Genomic DNA, 16,604 nt, shown 5'->3' on the forward strand with positions numbered 1-16,604 from the left:
AAGCTAAAGGAAGGTAAAGGATAAAACTAAAACTGGAGTGTAAAGAAGAATGGAAAGCTGGGCGTGGTGGCACACACCTTTAGTCCCAGCATTTGGGAGGCAGAGGCTGGTGGATCTCTGTGAGTTCAAGGTCAGCGTAGTCTACAGTGAGTTCCAGGGAGACCCTGTTTCAAAAAGAGCAAAGAAGAGAAGAATGGGAAACCTAGCATGGAGTTACTCCCAGAAAGAGGCAGGTGGACCTCTGTGAGTTTGAGACCAGCCTGGTCTACATAGTGAGTCCCAGGTCAGCCAGGGCTACAGGGAGACCCTGTCTCAAAAAAGAGGAGGGGGGAGGGTAGGTGTAAAAACTGGTTATTCTGGGGCTGGAGAGATGGCTCAGCAGTTAAGAGCACTGAGTGCTCTTGAAGAGGACCTGGGTTTGATTCCCAGCACCCACATAGCAGCTACGAACAGTCCTTAACTCCAGTTCCAGGGGAATCCGAAGCCCTCTTCTAACCTCCGCAGCACTGCATGACATGGGTGCCCTCACATACATACAGGCAATACACTCATACACATAAAATAAAAATAATAATTTAAAAAAAAGAAGCCGGGCGTGGTGACACATGCCTGTAGTCCCAACACTTGGGAGGCAGAGGCAGGCGGATCTCTGTGAGTTTAAGGCCAGCCTGGTCTACATTGTGAGTTCCAGGACAGCTGGGGCTACAGGGAGACCCTGTCTCAAAAAGACTAAAAAAAAAAAAAAAAAAAAAAAAGGTAAATATTTTTTTAAAATAATCAATAAATAAATAAATAAATAAATAAATAAATAAACAAACAAAAATAAAGGACTGGAGCAATGACTCAGCAGTAAAGAGCACTGACTGCTCTTCCAGAGGACCCAGGTTCAAGTCCTAGCATTCACACCACAGCAGTTAACAACCGTTGTGTTCGTTGCTCCAGTTCCAGGGGATCTGACACCCTCTTCTGTCCTCTGTGGGCACTGCACAATATAGGTGCACATACTTACATACAGGCAAAACACTCATACACAAAAAATAAAAATAAATCTTTTAAAAATATTTTTTATGGTGTATGAATGTATTGCCTGCAAGTTTGTAAGTGCATCCATGTCGTGAAATGCCCGAGGATGTCAGAAGAAGGTGTCAGATTCCTCTGGAACTGGAGTTACAGATGGTTGTTACCCACCATGTGGGTGCTGGGAATCAAAAACAGGTCCTCTGCAAGAGCAGCCAGTGCCAACTCTCTGGCCCTAAAAAAAAAAATCTTTGAGGGGGCTGGAGAGATGGCTCAGCAGTTAAGAACACTGACTGTTCTTGTAGAAGACCCAGGTTTGAATCCCAGCACCCACATGGCAGCTAACAACTGTCTGTAACTCCAGTTCCAGGGGATTGACAGCCTCTTATGTCCTCCTTGGGCATTGCATGATGCGAGTGCACTTACCTACATGTAGGCAATACATGCATACACATAAAATAAAAATAATAAATGTTTTTTTAAAATCTTTGAAAAAATTAAGTAAGGACTGGAGAGGTGGCTCAGTGATTAAATGCTCTGTCTGCTCTTGTAGAGGAACCAGGTTCAAATCCTAGCACCTACATGGTGGCTAACAACTGTCCATGGCTCCAGTCCCAGGGAATCCAGTGCCCTCTTCTGACCCCTGAGGGCATTGCACAACACCAGTGCACTTACATGCATGCAGGCAAAACACTCATACACAGAAAATAATTTAAAAATTAAAGCTGGGTGTGGTGGTGCATGCCTGTAGTCCCAGCACTTGGGAGGCAGAGGCAGATGGATCTCTGTGAGTTCAAGGCCAGCCTGGTCTACATAGTGAGTTCCAGGCCAGCTGGGACTACAGGGAAACGCTGTCCCAAAATGACCAAAAAAATTTTTTTTTAATTAAATAAAAATAAACTACTTTTTTCAGAAAGCCTACCTTAGGGACTCCTTACAGCTGAGTGAGTCATTGTCCTGCCTCAGCCTCCCAAGTGCTAAGATTATAGGCATGTGCCATTAGCATATATAGAGATAGGGTCTCCTTATAGTCCAGCTGATCTGGAACTCTCTACCTAAACCATGTTGTTTTGGGTTTTTTTTTTGTTTTTTTTGTTTTTTTTTTGGTCTTTTTGAGACATGGGGTCTCCCTGGCCCCAGGTGGCCTGAAACTCACTATGTGCACCAGGCTGGCCTTGAACTCACAAAGATCCACCTGCCTCTGCCTCCCAAGAGCTGGGATTAAAGCTGTGAGCCACCCCACACTCAGCACATATTGTTATTTTTAAAGTGAACTTATAGACAGCATAGAATTGGATCATGGGGTTTCTGTTTTGAAACAGGGTCTCATCAGACCAGACTGGATATGGACTGGATATATTGGATGACCCTGAACTCCAGGTTCTCCTGCCTTCACCCCCACAAGTGCTGAGTCATGGAATTCTTTGAGCTTCAGTTTCCTAATTTCACAGTGTCCTAATTATTCTATAAAGGTTATTTCTCAGGGCTAGAGAGATGGCTCAGCTGGGTTTGAATCCCAGCATCTACATGGTGGCTAACAAACATCCTAACCAGCTCCAGGGGATTGCAGGACACAGGTGCACTTACATACATGCAGGCAATATACTCATACACATGAAATAAAAATAAATATTTTTTGAAAAAAAAGATTGTTGCCCATATAGAAAAATGGAAATTAAGCTGTTTAGTGTTATTATAAAGTGCCCAAAGTCATTAGCTATAACTCTGCAACCAACTAGTTGACCCTTGGGCATTGATTTTTTTTTTTCTTTTTTCTTAGTTTATATTTTTAAACACTTTTTTCTATTTTATGTGTATGAGTGTATTGCCTGCATGTATGTGAGTGTATCCGTGTTGTGCAATGCCACGGAGGTCAGAAGAGGGCATCATATTCCCCTGGAACTGGAGTTAAGGGCAGTTCGTAGCTGCCATGTAGGTGCTGGGAATTGAACCCGGGTCCTCTGCAAGAGTAGTCAGTGCTCTTAACCGCTGAGACATCTCTCTAGTCCTCTTTTTTCTTAATTTATTTACCACCATTAGGGAATGAACCCATGGGCTCTGTTCGATAGCTAAGCACAAAATCTATTGAGTTATACTCTTATCCCCTATAAAATGTTAATAAAAGCTGGGCATAGTGTTGTAAGCCTGTATTCCAGCTACAGAGGGAGACCCTGTCAGAAACAAAAAGACCAGGTGTTGTGGCACAGGCCTTTAATCTCAACACTTGGGAGGCAGTGACAGAGGTATCTCTGTAAATTCAAGGCTAGCCTGGTCTACACAGTGAGTGCCAGGTCAGCCAGGACTACATGGAAACCCTGTTTCAAAAAAAAAACTGAAAGAAGGAACTAGAACCAGAGTATAAAGATGAATGGGAGGTGTGATGATTATTTTTTGTTTTGTTTTGTTTTTTGGACAGGGACTCATTCAATGGCCCAGGCTGCTCTGATATTTTAGGAGATCCTCCAGCCTCAGCCTCCGGAGTGCTGGGGATTACAGGCTTGGGTGATTAAGTAATCTTAATTTTCACTGAGGTCCAGGCTAGCCTGGATATGAAAGACCCTGTCTATAAATAAGGATGCAGTAATCACCTGAGAAATTTTTTAAAATATTTTATTTTTAGTATTTTTAGTATTTTATGTGTATGAGCGTATTGCCTGAATATATATGAGTGTACCCATGTCATGCAATGCTGTGGAGGTCAGAAGAGGGCTTCGGATTCCCCTGGAACTCGAGTTAAGGTCGGTTCATAGCAGCCATGTGGGTGCTGGGAATTGAACCCGGGTCCTCTGCAAGAGCAGTCAGTGCTCTTAACTGCTAAGCCATCTCTCCAGCCCCAATAGAGAAATTTTTTAAGATGCAGATTCTAGGCTATTAGAGGCTACAGTTTCAGAGAATCCTCAGATGACATTGCTCAGATCTTCCTTTAAAAACAACAAAACAACAACAACAACAACAACAAACCCCACCAAGGTCTTAGGGTTGGAGCGATGGATCGGTTGTTAGGAGCACTTGCCACTCTTTCAGAGGGCTTGGGTTCGGTGCCCAGCACCTATATGGTCGCTAACGACTGTCCATAACTTCAGTTCCAGAGGATTCAATGCCCTCTCTTGGCCACCTCAGGCATTGCACTCACAGGTGCCCTTACATGTAGGCAAAACAGTCATACAAATGAAAATAAAATTAGGGGACTGGAGAGGTGGTTCAGTGGTTAAGACCCTTGCTGTTTTTCCAGAGGACCTCCTGAGTTTGACTCCCAGCACCCACATGGAGGCTGGCAACCATCTGTAACTCCAGTTCCAGGAGATATGACACCCTCTTCTGGCCTCTGCAGGGCATTGCAAATACACTGAGTGCGGTGGCGCTCAGTGTATTTAGTCCCAGCACTTGGGACATAGCGAGTTCCAGGCCAGCTGGGGCTACAGCGAGACCCTGTCTCAAAAAGACGATAAAAGGAAGGAAGGAAGGACGGAAGGGAGGGAGGGAGGGAGGGAAAGAAGGAAAGAAAAGAAAAGACAGGGTTTTGCTCTATTAATATGTTACCCAGGCTGACCTCATGACCACAAACTATGTAGCTCAGGCTTACCTTGAACTCTGAAATCCTAGGATTACAGGCATGCCTCTCATTTTAAGAGACGTTTTTCCTATTAGCCAGGTTAACTTACTAAATTAATTCACTGTCGGCTGGGGGAGGTCACATAAAGGGCATATGCTTAAAGGCATGAGTTTGGGGAAACTGCCTGGAAAAGGGGGGAGCAGGCAGGTTTGAAAAGAGGGACTTAAACTGTTAGATATCAGGAGACTTCTGAGGCAAACCACTGGCAAAGTTCTTATTTGAACTGCTACCATAATACCATCCAACCCAGAGCTCCAAGAAATCACCCCCACTTGCAGTTTCCAACACCCTGGGATGAAGCCCGCTTTTCATCCTCAGGTTATGTTATCTGCTAGGTGTATGACTCAAGTTTAATGTCCACTGCGAAGAAGTATACTGCCGTTCTGTCCCATGCTCCAGCCCAAGTCCTGTCCCCCTCTTCCATACTGCTTACTTAACATTTATTGAATGGGTTTTACAATTTGTGGCTTGTGGGGAAGCCGAAGTCCAAGCCTAGCACGCCCCTCCCCGCCCCCCACAAACTTCACCGGGGGGCGCGACGGGACGGCCCCGGCGACCAAACTCTGTAGCAGACCTGCGGCCACCCCCAGCGCTCGTCCCTGCGACCAGGGCCGCGGCCGGAGACTTCTAAAAGGGCCCACACACGCTTTGGGCCACATCGCCGGAGTTCGCCCGCCGGAGCCGGGCGCCCCAGGCGCACATGGCCCGCCCGGCCCTGTTTGTCCTGGCAGTGCGCCGCCGCTATTTGAGGCGGTTTTTATCTCCCAGAAACCAGCAAAACCCCAAGCCGAGTCTAGGGAAGATGAAAGGGGCCGAGGGGACTGGGAGGGGAGGACCGCGAGGCTGCGGCGGGCGGGGGCTGGCACCGGACAGGCGGAGGCCGGGAGGCGAGAGGGCCAACCCCTGGGGGGTCCTGTGCGCCCGCCCGGGGTCCGCGCGCAGCCTTGCCCCGGTCCCTTCCGCCGCAACCCCCGGCACGCGAGACAGTCTCGGAACTCGGATTTCTTCAAAGCGCCTTTGAAGCCCCGCGCCCCGCAGGGGGCTGAACTCGCACCTGGGCGGGGGCGGGGTGGTGTTGCCGTCCGGAGCTGCGCCTCCATCACGCGGCCGGTGGACGGCGGGACCCGGGCGCCACGGCCTGGGGAAGCGCCCCGTGCACTCCCTCAGCCCAGCGGGGGAGCCCTGGGGGCGGGGGCCGCACAAAGCCCTATTGTGGCTTGGGGATGGCCGCCACAGAGTGGCTTTTGTTCCTCCACTAACTCCGTGGCGGGCACAACTGATTGCAGGCCCCGGGCAGGGGGCGAGCTATGTGCCAGGCGGGCGTCCACCCCCCCCACCCCGAGTCCTATCACGGCCACGCACTAGTCCGCAGTGACCGCGGTGCTGATGCTCGGGCCGAGTCACTGCCTTGACCAAGGTCAGTGGCACCGACTGATAAAGGGCCCTGGAAGAAAGCACTCTGCCTTCTGGACTCTGCAGACTAAACTCAACTGGAATATGATGGCCCACTCCGGAGCACTCCCAGCACTCCGGAGGCAGAGGCATGTCGATCTCTGTGGGATCCTGGCCAGCCTGGTCTACATAGCTTGTTCCAGGCGGGCTGGGACTACCGAGAGCCTTTGAAAAAAAGCTCAACTGGAGAACATAACTGTGATCAAGTATCTCCCATAGGAAGATTCGTCTTTACTGAGGACATACCTCGTGCCCCATCCATCCCCCTCCTCTACCCCTTTTCTCACCAGACACAATTTCGAATCAAACTTTTATTAATTAAATTAAAAAAAAAAGAAAGATTCCAAGAGGGGGGTGATTCCTTCCCTTTCACAATGTTACCCTCTGCCCAAGCAGAGGGGCATGAGAGGACGGGGACAGAAAAGGAGGATCCAAAGTCTCAGGAAAGGCAAAGGCACAAAGCGGCTTTAAAAGTCACTGGAGGTGGAGTGGAAACTCCCAGATTTGGGGGCCTGTGGCTGCACCCCCAAATTAATTTAGGGACCTCTGTCCTAAAAATTCTTGCTTATAGGCTTTTAGGCACCAGACCTAGCAAAGTGCCTTGCAGAGTAGGCATTCAATAAATATTTGATTTACTGGAATTTGATCCCAGAGGAGGCCTTCCCCACCTCTTCTTCAGGAGGGGCACCTCCAAACCAAAGTCCTCCTGTTAGGTGGGCTTCCCTCAAAGAACATGTTTAAGATGGCAGCTGCAAGCTCTCCATAACCATGACAACAGAGGATTAGCCTGATGAAGTCATAGGGTCTGAGGGGATGGGCAGTGGAAGAACCTGCTCAGAGGTCAAGAGAGTTGGGGTAGATTCCAGTCCTTTCCCCCTCCTTAGGACTTGAGGCTTCACAGCTTCTGGCTGGGGCTTGGGATTATAGGGATCTCCTAACTGAGATACCCCCTCAACTCTTTAAAAGAGGTCTAACTAACCAACCCAGTTTTTAAAACCATTGACAAAGAAACCTCACTGAGACTTTGATAATAGAAACAAGATCTCCACTATCACTTTGTCTGTACAGATATGCATTTGGCTAGAATTTCCATAGCAAAAATGGATCCCCTTCCCTCCCCAGCTCACTCTACCTGACCCGTCATCATAACTTAGATAAATAGAATTATTATTATTATTATTATTATTATTCTTTACTCCTGGTGCATAAGGGTTAAATACACAGGCCTGGGGTCCCCTTATCTGTGGGATCAGATCCCCATTGGTCTGCCCCCGTCTTGGTACTCTGCTCGCAGCCGGGTCACTAACCCCAGTCTCCCTAACTCTGGTTCCTAATTAAAAAGACCACCAGGGGGCAATAAATTATCATCATCATTATGTTTGTAAAAAGAAAAATGTTGATGAGGATGGAAGCGGTGGAATAAGAAGTTAGGAAGACAGCCCGGAAGCTGAGGGGAAGTGGTGAGTAAGCTTGGGAAGTAGAAAGGATGTATGTCAGAGTTGAGGAGGAGAAAATGATGGGAGCCCAAAAGAAAGGAAAGTGAGTTGAGAGAAGCTGTGAGCAGGGGCCAGGGAAGGAAGAGCTCGGGAAAACGGAGCATAGGATCTAGGCACAGATGATGAGAGCCTGAGATGAGTTTGGCTAAGACCCACGGCAAAAGGAAGGAAGCTGAGGAGGCATGCAAGGAGATTGTCAGGCAGCAAGGTAGAGAGAGCCCCAAAGGATAGCATGCTTAGGAGAGTGAGGGGCAAGCGGTGGTCCACGGCACCAAGAGAGGCTGGCAAGAGGGCCTTGGGGCTGGAGACCTTCCTCCACCTAGCTCATATCTCCAGCAAGTTGCTGTGCTCCGGGCTGCCTCCAGGGGCTTTCTCGGGGGGTGCAGGCGAGGTGGATGGTCGTGGGGGCTGACTGGCTTCCTCTTCCCCGACGCTGCGGCCCTCCCCCAGCTCCTTAGGGCCACTGGGCGGTGGCCCCGGGCCTGGCTCGCCGTGGGTGCGCTGGTGCTTGCTCAAGTGGTCGCTTCTGGTAAAGCGCTTGGAGCACAGCAGGCAGGTGAACTTCTTCTCCCGGGTATGAGTGCGCACATGGCGCTCCAGCTCATCCGACCGGGTGAACCTCTTGCCGCAGAAGAGCCAGTTGCAGACGAAAGGCCTCTCCCCAGTGTGCCAGCGCAAGTGGGCCTTCAGATGTGACGCCTTGCCGTACACCTTGCCGCAGCCAGGGATGTGGCAGCTGTGAATAGGCTTCTTCCGCAGCCCAGCCGCTGCTGCCCCCAGCCGCTCTAGCTCTTGGCAATTGGGGCAGTCGCAGGACGAGCGCCCTGCCCCACTGCCCCCATATCCGCTACTGCCCCCTGTGCCTGCACCCCTGGGGTTTTTGGCTCCACCACTCCCCTCCAGCTGCCCACTGTTACCAACTGCCTTGGGCTTATAAACATCTTGGGGCAGGACGTGCTGGGGCCCTGGTTGTAGGAGGTGGGGCGCGGGGTAGGAGGCTGGATTGAGGGGGGCAAAGTCAGATGGGTAAGTAGGTAGTTGGGGGTTCAGGGGAGGCTGAGCAGGACCTGTGGGCAGTGTCCCTTGCAGACCATCACCCTGGCCCTGCCCACCACCTAGCCAGTTGCCCCCAGGGTGCATGTCCCACCAAGGAGTAGGTGTGTTGCCAGGGCCTGGTGAGATGCCTGCATGGATGCCCGCCTTGTACCAGGAGCTGTAGGGATGTGCCATGTCCAGAGAGGTGTAGACACTAGGCAGGCAGTCAGAAGAGCTGTGCCCTTTTGGCACTAGTAGCCCAGGGTCCTGGGTGCCTGTGGACCCTGGGAATGAGTGGGAAAAGGGTGGGTAGTCATTGGCATAGCCAGAGGTTGGCGCTGGAGGACTGCCTGCTGGTGAGAGGAGCCCATTGGTGCTTGAAAAGGGAGCTGGGTAGGCATCCCCCATGGTTTTGGGGGCTGGAAGATCAGAGGAGTATGGCTTCTTTGTGCCTCCTTTTCCCAGTGTCGATGAGTGAGGACTGGAGCCACCAAATTTGCTGCAGGCTGCTGTCAGCATGGCCAGGGGACTAGAGCCATAGTGAGCTTCCTCCTGTGGAGAGAGGGGAGCATTGCTTAGGGGGAAAGAGGAGAGGATAGAATGAAAAGCATAACTCCAGGACTAAGACCTAGAAACATGGAGAACAGACCCCAGAGGTCAGGAACGGGTTGAAGAGGATGGAAAACTAGAGGGAAGAGAGGTATACCAGGGCCTGGTGTCGGGGCAGAACTAAGTTGTGAGAAGAGAGGCCCAAGCCTGATACTCCAGCCCAGTGGACAGGAAGCAAAGCCTTCGATGGAGTCAACAGGGGATGTGCAAAGTCTCTGAACAAGAGCTGAGATAGAAGCAGCAGCCGACTGAGGTAAGAATTAAGGTCCTGACCCAGAAAAGTGGATTGAAGCAGACAAATGCCAAGCCATGGTCAGAAACTCAGAGAAAAAAGATGCCACTCAAAGAGCAGCATGGATGGGGTGTAGTGGCACATACCTGTAATCCCAGCACTCAGGAGGTAAAGGCAAGAGGATCAGAGGTTTAGGCCATCCTCAGCTACATGGCAATTCCAGGCCAGCCTGGGCTACACAGTAAGAGCCTGTCTCCAAAACAAAACAAAAACCAGAGGATCATGGGGCCAGCAGCTATGGAGAGTCTATAACCCTAGCTAGCCAGGAAGCTGAGACAGGAGGATCATTTGAGTCCAGGAGTTTGAGACCAATCAAAGAAACATAACAAGAACTGTACCCCCTCTCCAAGAAGGTGCAGCATGGGGTCATGGAGAGAAGGTGCAGAATTAAGGGACCATATCTACCTCTATTCTACATTTTCCTGGCTTCACTCCATACTCCATTTCCTGTCTTTGCTTCAACTCCTAACTAAAGCAGTGGCCTGATCTCCCTGAGGTCAAGTCCACATGTCCCTGGTAAGGAATCTCTTGGCAAGGACTCTGGGGCTGGGAAGCAAGAGGAAGCGACGGCAGAGACACTGGGACATTGAGCGGGAACAAGGCTGCAGCCAAACCAAGACTGTGGTAAGGCAAGAATGTCTTTCAAGCAGGCAGTGGGCACCTCCTGCTTTGTGGTGCTAACTCCTTTTGGGCCATGGAAGAGTCCAAAGTCCTTGAAGACCCTCCAAGACAGGCAACTGGCTAAGATACTGGATTACAGCTTTCCCCTCTATTCAAATGCAGTGAATGAAGGAAGACGTGAATGTGGGATATAGGGGTCTTTTTAGAAACACAGAGGTATCTCCTTAATGGCCATCACTCCTCAGGAGCTCATAGTACCCTTCCCTAGGTCAGATTCAGAACTTCTTAGGAAGAGGCACACTCTAGCAATCTTGGCTACTATGTACAAGGTCCTGGGTTCAATCACTGTACCACCAGTGTACCACATGGTTTCCTTCAAAAGCTGGCCATGTGGGGCCAGCAAGATGGTTCAGTAGGGAAAGGCATTTGCCACCAAACCTGATGATCTATGCTCAATTCCCAGATCCTACATGGTAGAAGGAGAGAACTCCCACAAGTTGTCCTCTGACCTCCACAAATGCGCTGTGAAACAGGAACACTCATACCACACAGACACGCACAGGAATGAATAAATAAAGTTAAAAACTTTTTTGGTCTTTTTAAAAATGTTTTGAGACAGGGTCTCCTGTAGCCCCAGATGGCCTGTGTAAACCAGGCTGGCCTTGAACTCACAGAGATCCACCTGCCTCTGCCTCTGGAGTGCTGAGACCAAAGGCCTGCACCACCACACCCAGTATAAATGTAACAAAGTTAAAAACAAAAAAACCTCTAGCCATGCTGTCTTTAAAGATAACCACCAGAATCCAGGTGTGATAGTGCACACCTGTAATCCCAGTAGGAGTTTGAAGTAGGAGGCTCTCAAATTCTAGGCCAGTCTGGGCTACAGAGCAAGACCCTGGTTCAAAAAATTAACAAGTCAATTGCCTGGTATCTTCCTGGTCAAACTCAGAAAACACAAGAATCCAGGGTTCTCAGACCTGCCTAGTGTCTCCTAGTGTGGTGTGTGTATATTAGAGAGATGTGATGCCAAATCCTCTAGATGAGCCTGGGTTCTCAAGGTTTATACAATCAGCACTCCTGAGCTGCACCCCACTCCCCACCCTGTTCAATTATATCTCTCTCTAAGATCCTATTGACCCTTGGGCTCCCAAATATGAGCCACTGAAAGCTTTTGCAACAGGAAACCCCTGAGTTTTCCTGGTCAGGGTTTCCCTGGAGGCGCTAATGGCCCAAGCAGAGGATTGGCAGGGCAGAGGATTGATGGAGCAGGAGTCAAAACCTAGCATGAAGCCAGGTGTGGTGGCACATACCTTTAGTCCCAGCACTTAGGAGGCAGAGGCAGGCGGATCTCTGCGAGTTCAAGGCCAGCCTGGTCTACATAGTGAATTCAGGTCAGCTGGGAATATAGGGAGACCCTGTCTCAAAAAGATTTAAAAAAAATAAATAAAAACCTAGCATGAAGGAGTGGTCCCAATATGACATTCAAAGACACATAGAGACCCAGAAACATGGGGTTCAAAGGACCCTGTGCCTAAGGAACTGCTACCCAAAGCCCCATAGGGTCAAGGAAAGGGGAACCATAAAGGTGGAAGCTGTCATTAAGAGGCATAAATGAGCAGAAAGGTAAGAAGACAAGAAGGAGGGAGTGCAAGGAAGGCAGAATAAACAAAGGAGAGGTGGTAAGGGATCCTGGGCCAGGAAAGCTAAGGAAAACAGAGGAAAAGACAGGAGGAGAAATGGGGGAGGAAGAGGGAGACGGCAGACTTTCCACCTAAGAGAAACACACTATGGTGATGGGCTCCAGAAAACCCCCAGACCAGGCCACTCCTCCCTCCTTCTCCCCCCTGCTGCCCCCTCCCCCTCTGCCCAGCGCGGCCCTGCTAGGCTCCAATGGTTTCCCTGCGGTCGGTTTATTTTTAAAAACGCCGACGCGGTCCCCGGCCTGCCCGGCCCTCACACTGTGGCCACAGGGGCCTCAGCCAAGCCCAGGGACCCCACCCAGTTGTGGGGAGGCAGGGAGGGGTGAAAGAAGTCAGCCAGCCCAGGCTGACAGGAGACCCTGACCCTGAGGAGCAAGGCCCACAGGGCCCCTGAGGATAGGGAAGAAGCAGCAAGGCACAGAACTGTTCCAGGGCTAAGTACTGGAGGCTGTTTCCCCACAGCCTCAGTTTCTTTCTCTGGCTGATTACTGTCTCTGAGAGCTGGGGGGAAGGGGTCTTGTTTTAGGGTTTTGAGCATGTGCTCCTATAGCCAATCAAATGTGTTACTTTTCAGTACCCAGGATGCCCCCCTTCCAGTTTCTGCCCCTCACCCCCGTCCCACCATCCTTTAAAATAAAAGAGAATCTTTGCAGAAAGATCAAGATAGGCACAGTCTCAGCTCTCACCCTGATGTGGATTGGAGCGAGGAGATCCCCTCTTTCTAGGGAACTCAGACTCTTGCCTCACCTGTCCCAATGGAAATGGCCACTGCACATCCTGACAAGTGGACGGGCCTTCTAGGTTCTGAGAACACAGTCTGCTTCCAGTTCTCAGCTTTCTCTCTAGTTTCTCAGTCCTCCCAGCTTCAAGTTTTCACATTTTTCTTTTCTTTTACTATGATTATTTTATTTTTATTTTTCAGCATGCTAGGAATGGAAATCAGTGCCTCACTCATGCTAAGCAAGCACTGGACCACTGAGCTACATTTATCTCTAACCTTGCCTTCCAAATTCTCTATTCCCACCTAGTGTTCCCACCCCTGCCCCCATCTTTCCCTCTTTCTTGTTCCCCTCTCAGTCCAGGTGAGTGTCTCACCACCAGCAGCTGTTTCCTCTTTCTGAGTCCCAAATTTTTCCCATTTCCAGAGAACCTACCTATATCAAGTAGAGGGATTCCCAGGGAGTCAGGGAGGAGGTGGAGAGCCAGGTACCTAAGAACTAGGTGAAAGAAATGAAAAGCAGCCAGTGTCTTTGTGTTAGGTCATCTCCTGCCCACAGGAGGAAGGGGACCCAAAAGCCTAGCTTCCATGACAACACTCTGATTGCCAAATGCTTCCCCAACCCTGTCTTTTCAGAAGGTCTCTGAACTGCCCCTCCCCCAGGCACCAGTGCCACGCTGGCAAGGCTGGCATGATGCCCATACCCATTGACATTGCCCCTGCCCTGGGTGGACCCAGGACTTATATACACCTTTCTCCTCAAGCTTCCTCAAGTCTATTGTTTCAATGATAGCTCAATATAGTGTCTACTGAGTAAAATAATAATAATAAAATTAAATGTTCCACTAAAAGCACTTGCTATGAAAGCCTGATGACCTGGATTTAATCCCTAGAATTGATGGTTGAAGTTAAGAACTGATTCACAAAAGTTGTCCTCTGACCTACACACACACACACACACACACACACACACACACACACACACATACAATAATAAATAAATAAATGTCAAGTCTGTTGGGGACGGGCGTGATGACAATCTGCACACAATGAGAGTACATCTCTGTACCTGGGGATTCCTGTCTGCTTACAGTGTATGACAAGAAGCTGTCTACCCCATTGGCTTGTATGCCATCCATTACTTCAAACTCAGTCACAAAGTCAATATCTCTCAGCCATTCCTCATTTAAACTGTTCTCAGATGACCCCCCGCCCCACATATACACACCTGTACTCACAAAGTCAGCAGCATGTAAGTAAGCATCTAGCACTTATACACAGGCTGGTAGACACACAAACATCAAAGGCCTCTTGTTTTGTCACAGGCGCGCATGCGCGCGTGCACACACACACACACACACACACACACACACACACCACATACAAGTTGAGCTAATCTAGCACTTATACACAGGCTGGTAGACACACAAACATCAAAGGCCTCTTGTTTTGTCACAGGCGCGCATGCGCGCGTGCACACACACACACACACACACACACACACACACACCTCATACAAGTTGAGCTAGCTAGCTTTCTAATTGGTCAACCAGCAGGGACTCATTACTCCCGGGAACTGAGTTGGGGCACCCAGAGCATAGTTGGCTTCTAAAGGCCCCAAGAATAGGACCAACTTGAAGATACAGAAGGCCACTGACATGGGCTCTCTGGGACCCTGAAAGCAATAAAGAGATTGGTGACACAGAGACCCAGAAACAAGAATTTGGGTTCTAAGTAGCCATGAGTCCTTCCTTTCCAGCTCTGTGCCTTGGGTTCCGCAGAAGTCCTGAGAAAATAGTCAGTGACTACTCAAGATCCCAATTTCATATGGTACCCTACTTCCCTCCATCTCTAGAACCGGAGGCAAGGGATGCTGGGGTCTCAGCCTGGAGGGGAAGTGGCCCAGTCTGCCCTGGAGCCTCCCACTCCCAAAATAGAGCTGAGTTTGTCTTTGGCTGAAAGCTAAATATTTGTGAGCCGGGCAAGCGGCCTCAGACCCTGTCCCTCCTCCTTGGTTCCCTCTCAGGCCTGGGCTCAGTTCCCCTGGCCAGCCCCCCACATACAGGGCTGCCCTCCTTCTCTCCCTCACAACCTACCTCCTCTCCCACACACTGGCTCACAGGCTAGGCTCCCTCCCCCACCCAGACCTGACCAGATCTTGCTTGATCTAGGAGCCCTAGACATGGGATCCCCCCTTCCAAAGAATAAGGCAGAGGGCTGCTCCATGCCTGTTCGGTCAGTCCTCCACCTTCCGTGTCTCATCCTCTACTGTCAGTCTACCTGCTTCTCACCCCTTCTCCCACTGCCCTTCTCTTCTCTCTCCTTTTGCCATTGCTTTTTCCTTCCTCAATTAATGGCTTAGCTGACCACAGGGGTCCTAGCTTTCTTTTGACCTAATCCTCTCTCCTCCTCCTCTGACTGCCCTCTGACCCCTAGCTCTGTTCTCTCCTCCCTTTTCTCTTGGCCTCTGCTTGCTTCTCCTAGGACCCTCCTCCTCCTCCTCCTCCTCCTCCTCAGGATCCTGGAAGTGACAAGCACCATAGCCACTGTCTCTGAGAGTTGAGGGGGTGGGGGTGGGCAGGTATGAGGACCAGGAAGATTGTAGCTAGTTTCCTGGGAAGCAGAGGGGAACAGTTACCTCAAGCAGGGAGGACGCCATCCTGAGGCTGGGGACCGGGTCCCAAGGAGTGAGGCAGATGGAGAGAGCCGAGGAGCCAGAGAGAGAAGGAGAGGGAGGGAGAATGGGAGAATGGGAGAGAAGAGATCTAAAGTTAGAAGGGACTGGGGGGGGGGGCTGCTCTCTGTCTGTAGGGATCCACCCTCTAATTACAGCTTTCCCAGCGGAGAAGGCTCCGGATCCAATGAGGAGGGCGAGAGAGGGAGGCAGAGGGTCCAAATTTCCTGCTCCATTTGGTGAGCTCCCCAAAGAAGGGATCTGAGAAGGAGAGGAGAAAAGGGGGTGCCCAGGGAAGGGGTGGGAAGCAGGAACATGGGCAAGTTGTCAGGGCTTCCTTGGGGAGTGCTTTGGGGAGAGAAGGAAAGGGTTGGTTGACCCAGGTGCCCTGGGCTCCCCAGCAATCCCATAGGCATCTGTGGGCAGTCCTCCCAGAGCTGCCCAGCATCTGTACCTGGGGAGCCTGGGGATGGCTGTCCTGTCTCCTCTCAGGAGGTCTGGCAGGAAGATTGCTGGCAGTGTGTGGCCTGAGGGTGCTGGGAGGGATCCGCTCCTCTCCCAGGCCAGCTCCACTCCTGTTCCCACTCGGCTCCAATCCTACAATTCTACTCTGACTCCTTGCTGCTGCTCGGTGGCGCGCTGGCTTCTGCTGCTGCTGCTACTGCTGCTGAGGCTGCCGCCGAGCTGCTGAGGGAAGGAACAGGAGGGAAAAGGAACAAACCCCAAACCACTAATTAGAGATCCAGGGGGGGGATGGGGGATCGGGGACGACACTCACACAGAGAGACTGGAACACACTGACATACACACTCATGGACAAACACGAGGATGATGCATGCACACGTACACACACAGAGCTGCCCACACTGGGACTGCCACTGTCATGAATGAACACAGACAAACTCACATACAATGAACATGGTAATGCACTGGAGAAACCCACACAACCACCCCCCAAGCTGGTTATGGAAAGACTTGTTTGCCCATTTAGCCACCACTAGATCAGGAGAGCCCTGTGTATGTGTGCACATGCATGTGTTTGATGGAGTAGAAGGGATGATTAGCTCAATATGGTTGCTTCTAGTGCCCAAACTTCCACAGTCACTGAAGTAGGTTCCAGAGCCAGGCCTGGAGTAAGTGATGCAGAGTGGGAAGAGCTTGGCACAGCTTGCGGATGAGGGTATCCTCAGTTTCACCATTAGGAAAAGAGAGCTAGACCCACCTCAGTCTGTAAGGCAGAACCTGGAATCTGAGAAGATTTAAGGCAGGCAGGAGTGAGGATCAGAGCAAAAGGTCATTGGGTCAACCCATCCATGCCCACACTTTGTCTCAGGAATGACCCCTCTCCCCACAAAAAAGACCAAGAAATACCCTAGC

General features: G+C 50.5%; 1 protein-coding gene across 2 annotated transcripts; it reads right to left on the minus strand.

Moving 5' to 3' along the window:
• Positions 1-6,407: 6,407 nt before the first annotated feature.
• Positions 6,408-15,916, minus strand: Sp7 (Sp7 transcription factor). 2 transcript variants are annotated; one of them, XM_008838581.2, is made up of 2 exons: positions 15,682-15,916; positions 6,408-9,165 (listed from the first exon to the last, which is right to left on the minus strand). In XM_008838581.2, the coding sequence occupies exon 2, from the start codon at positions 9,130-9,132 to the stop codon at positions 7,903-7,905; it is 1,230 nt and encodes a 409-aa protein (XP_008836803.1). In that variant the 5' UTR covers positions 9,133-9,165; positions 15,682-15,916; the 3' UTR covers positions 6,408-7,902. The 2 variants fall into 2 exon arrangements, with proteins under 2 accessions (XP_008836803.1, XP_008836797.1); XM_008838575.2 differs by lacking the exon at positions 15,682-15,916 and adding an exon at positions 15,192-15,322.
• Positions 15,917-16,604: the final 688 nt, after the last annotated feature.

The sequence above is a fragment of the Nannospalax galili genome, unplaced genomic scaffold (assembly GCF_000622305.1).
Source record: "Nannospalax galili isolate Female #2095 unplaced genomic scaffold, S.galili_v1.0 scaffold251, whole genome shotgun sequence".
Classification (NCBI taxonomy): domain Eukaryota; kingdom Metazoa; phylum Chordata; class Mammalia; order Rodentia; family Spalacidae; genus Nannospalax; species Nannospalax galili.

Excerpts from the sequence above, each read along its gene's own strand:
- Sp7 (XM_008838575.2), bottom strand. The coding sequence starts at position 15,212 with ATGGCGTCCTCCCTGCTTGAG. Across the intron at positions 9,166-15,191 it reads TGGCGTCCTCCCTGCTTGAG|GAGGAAGCTCACTATGGCTC; the intron begins GTAACTGTTCCC and ends CTCTCTCCACAG.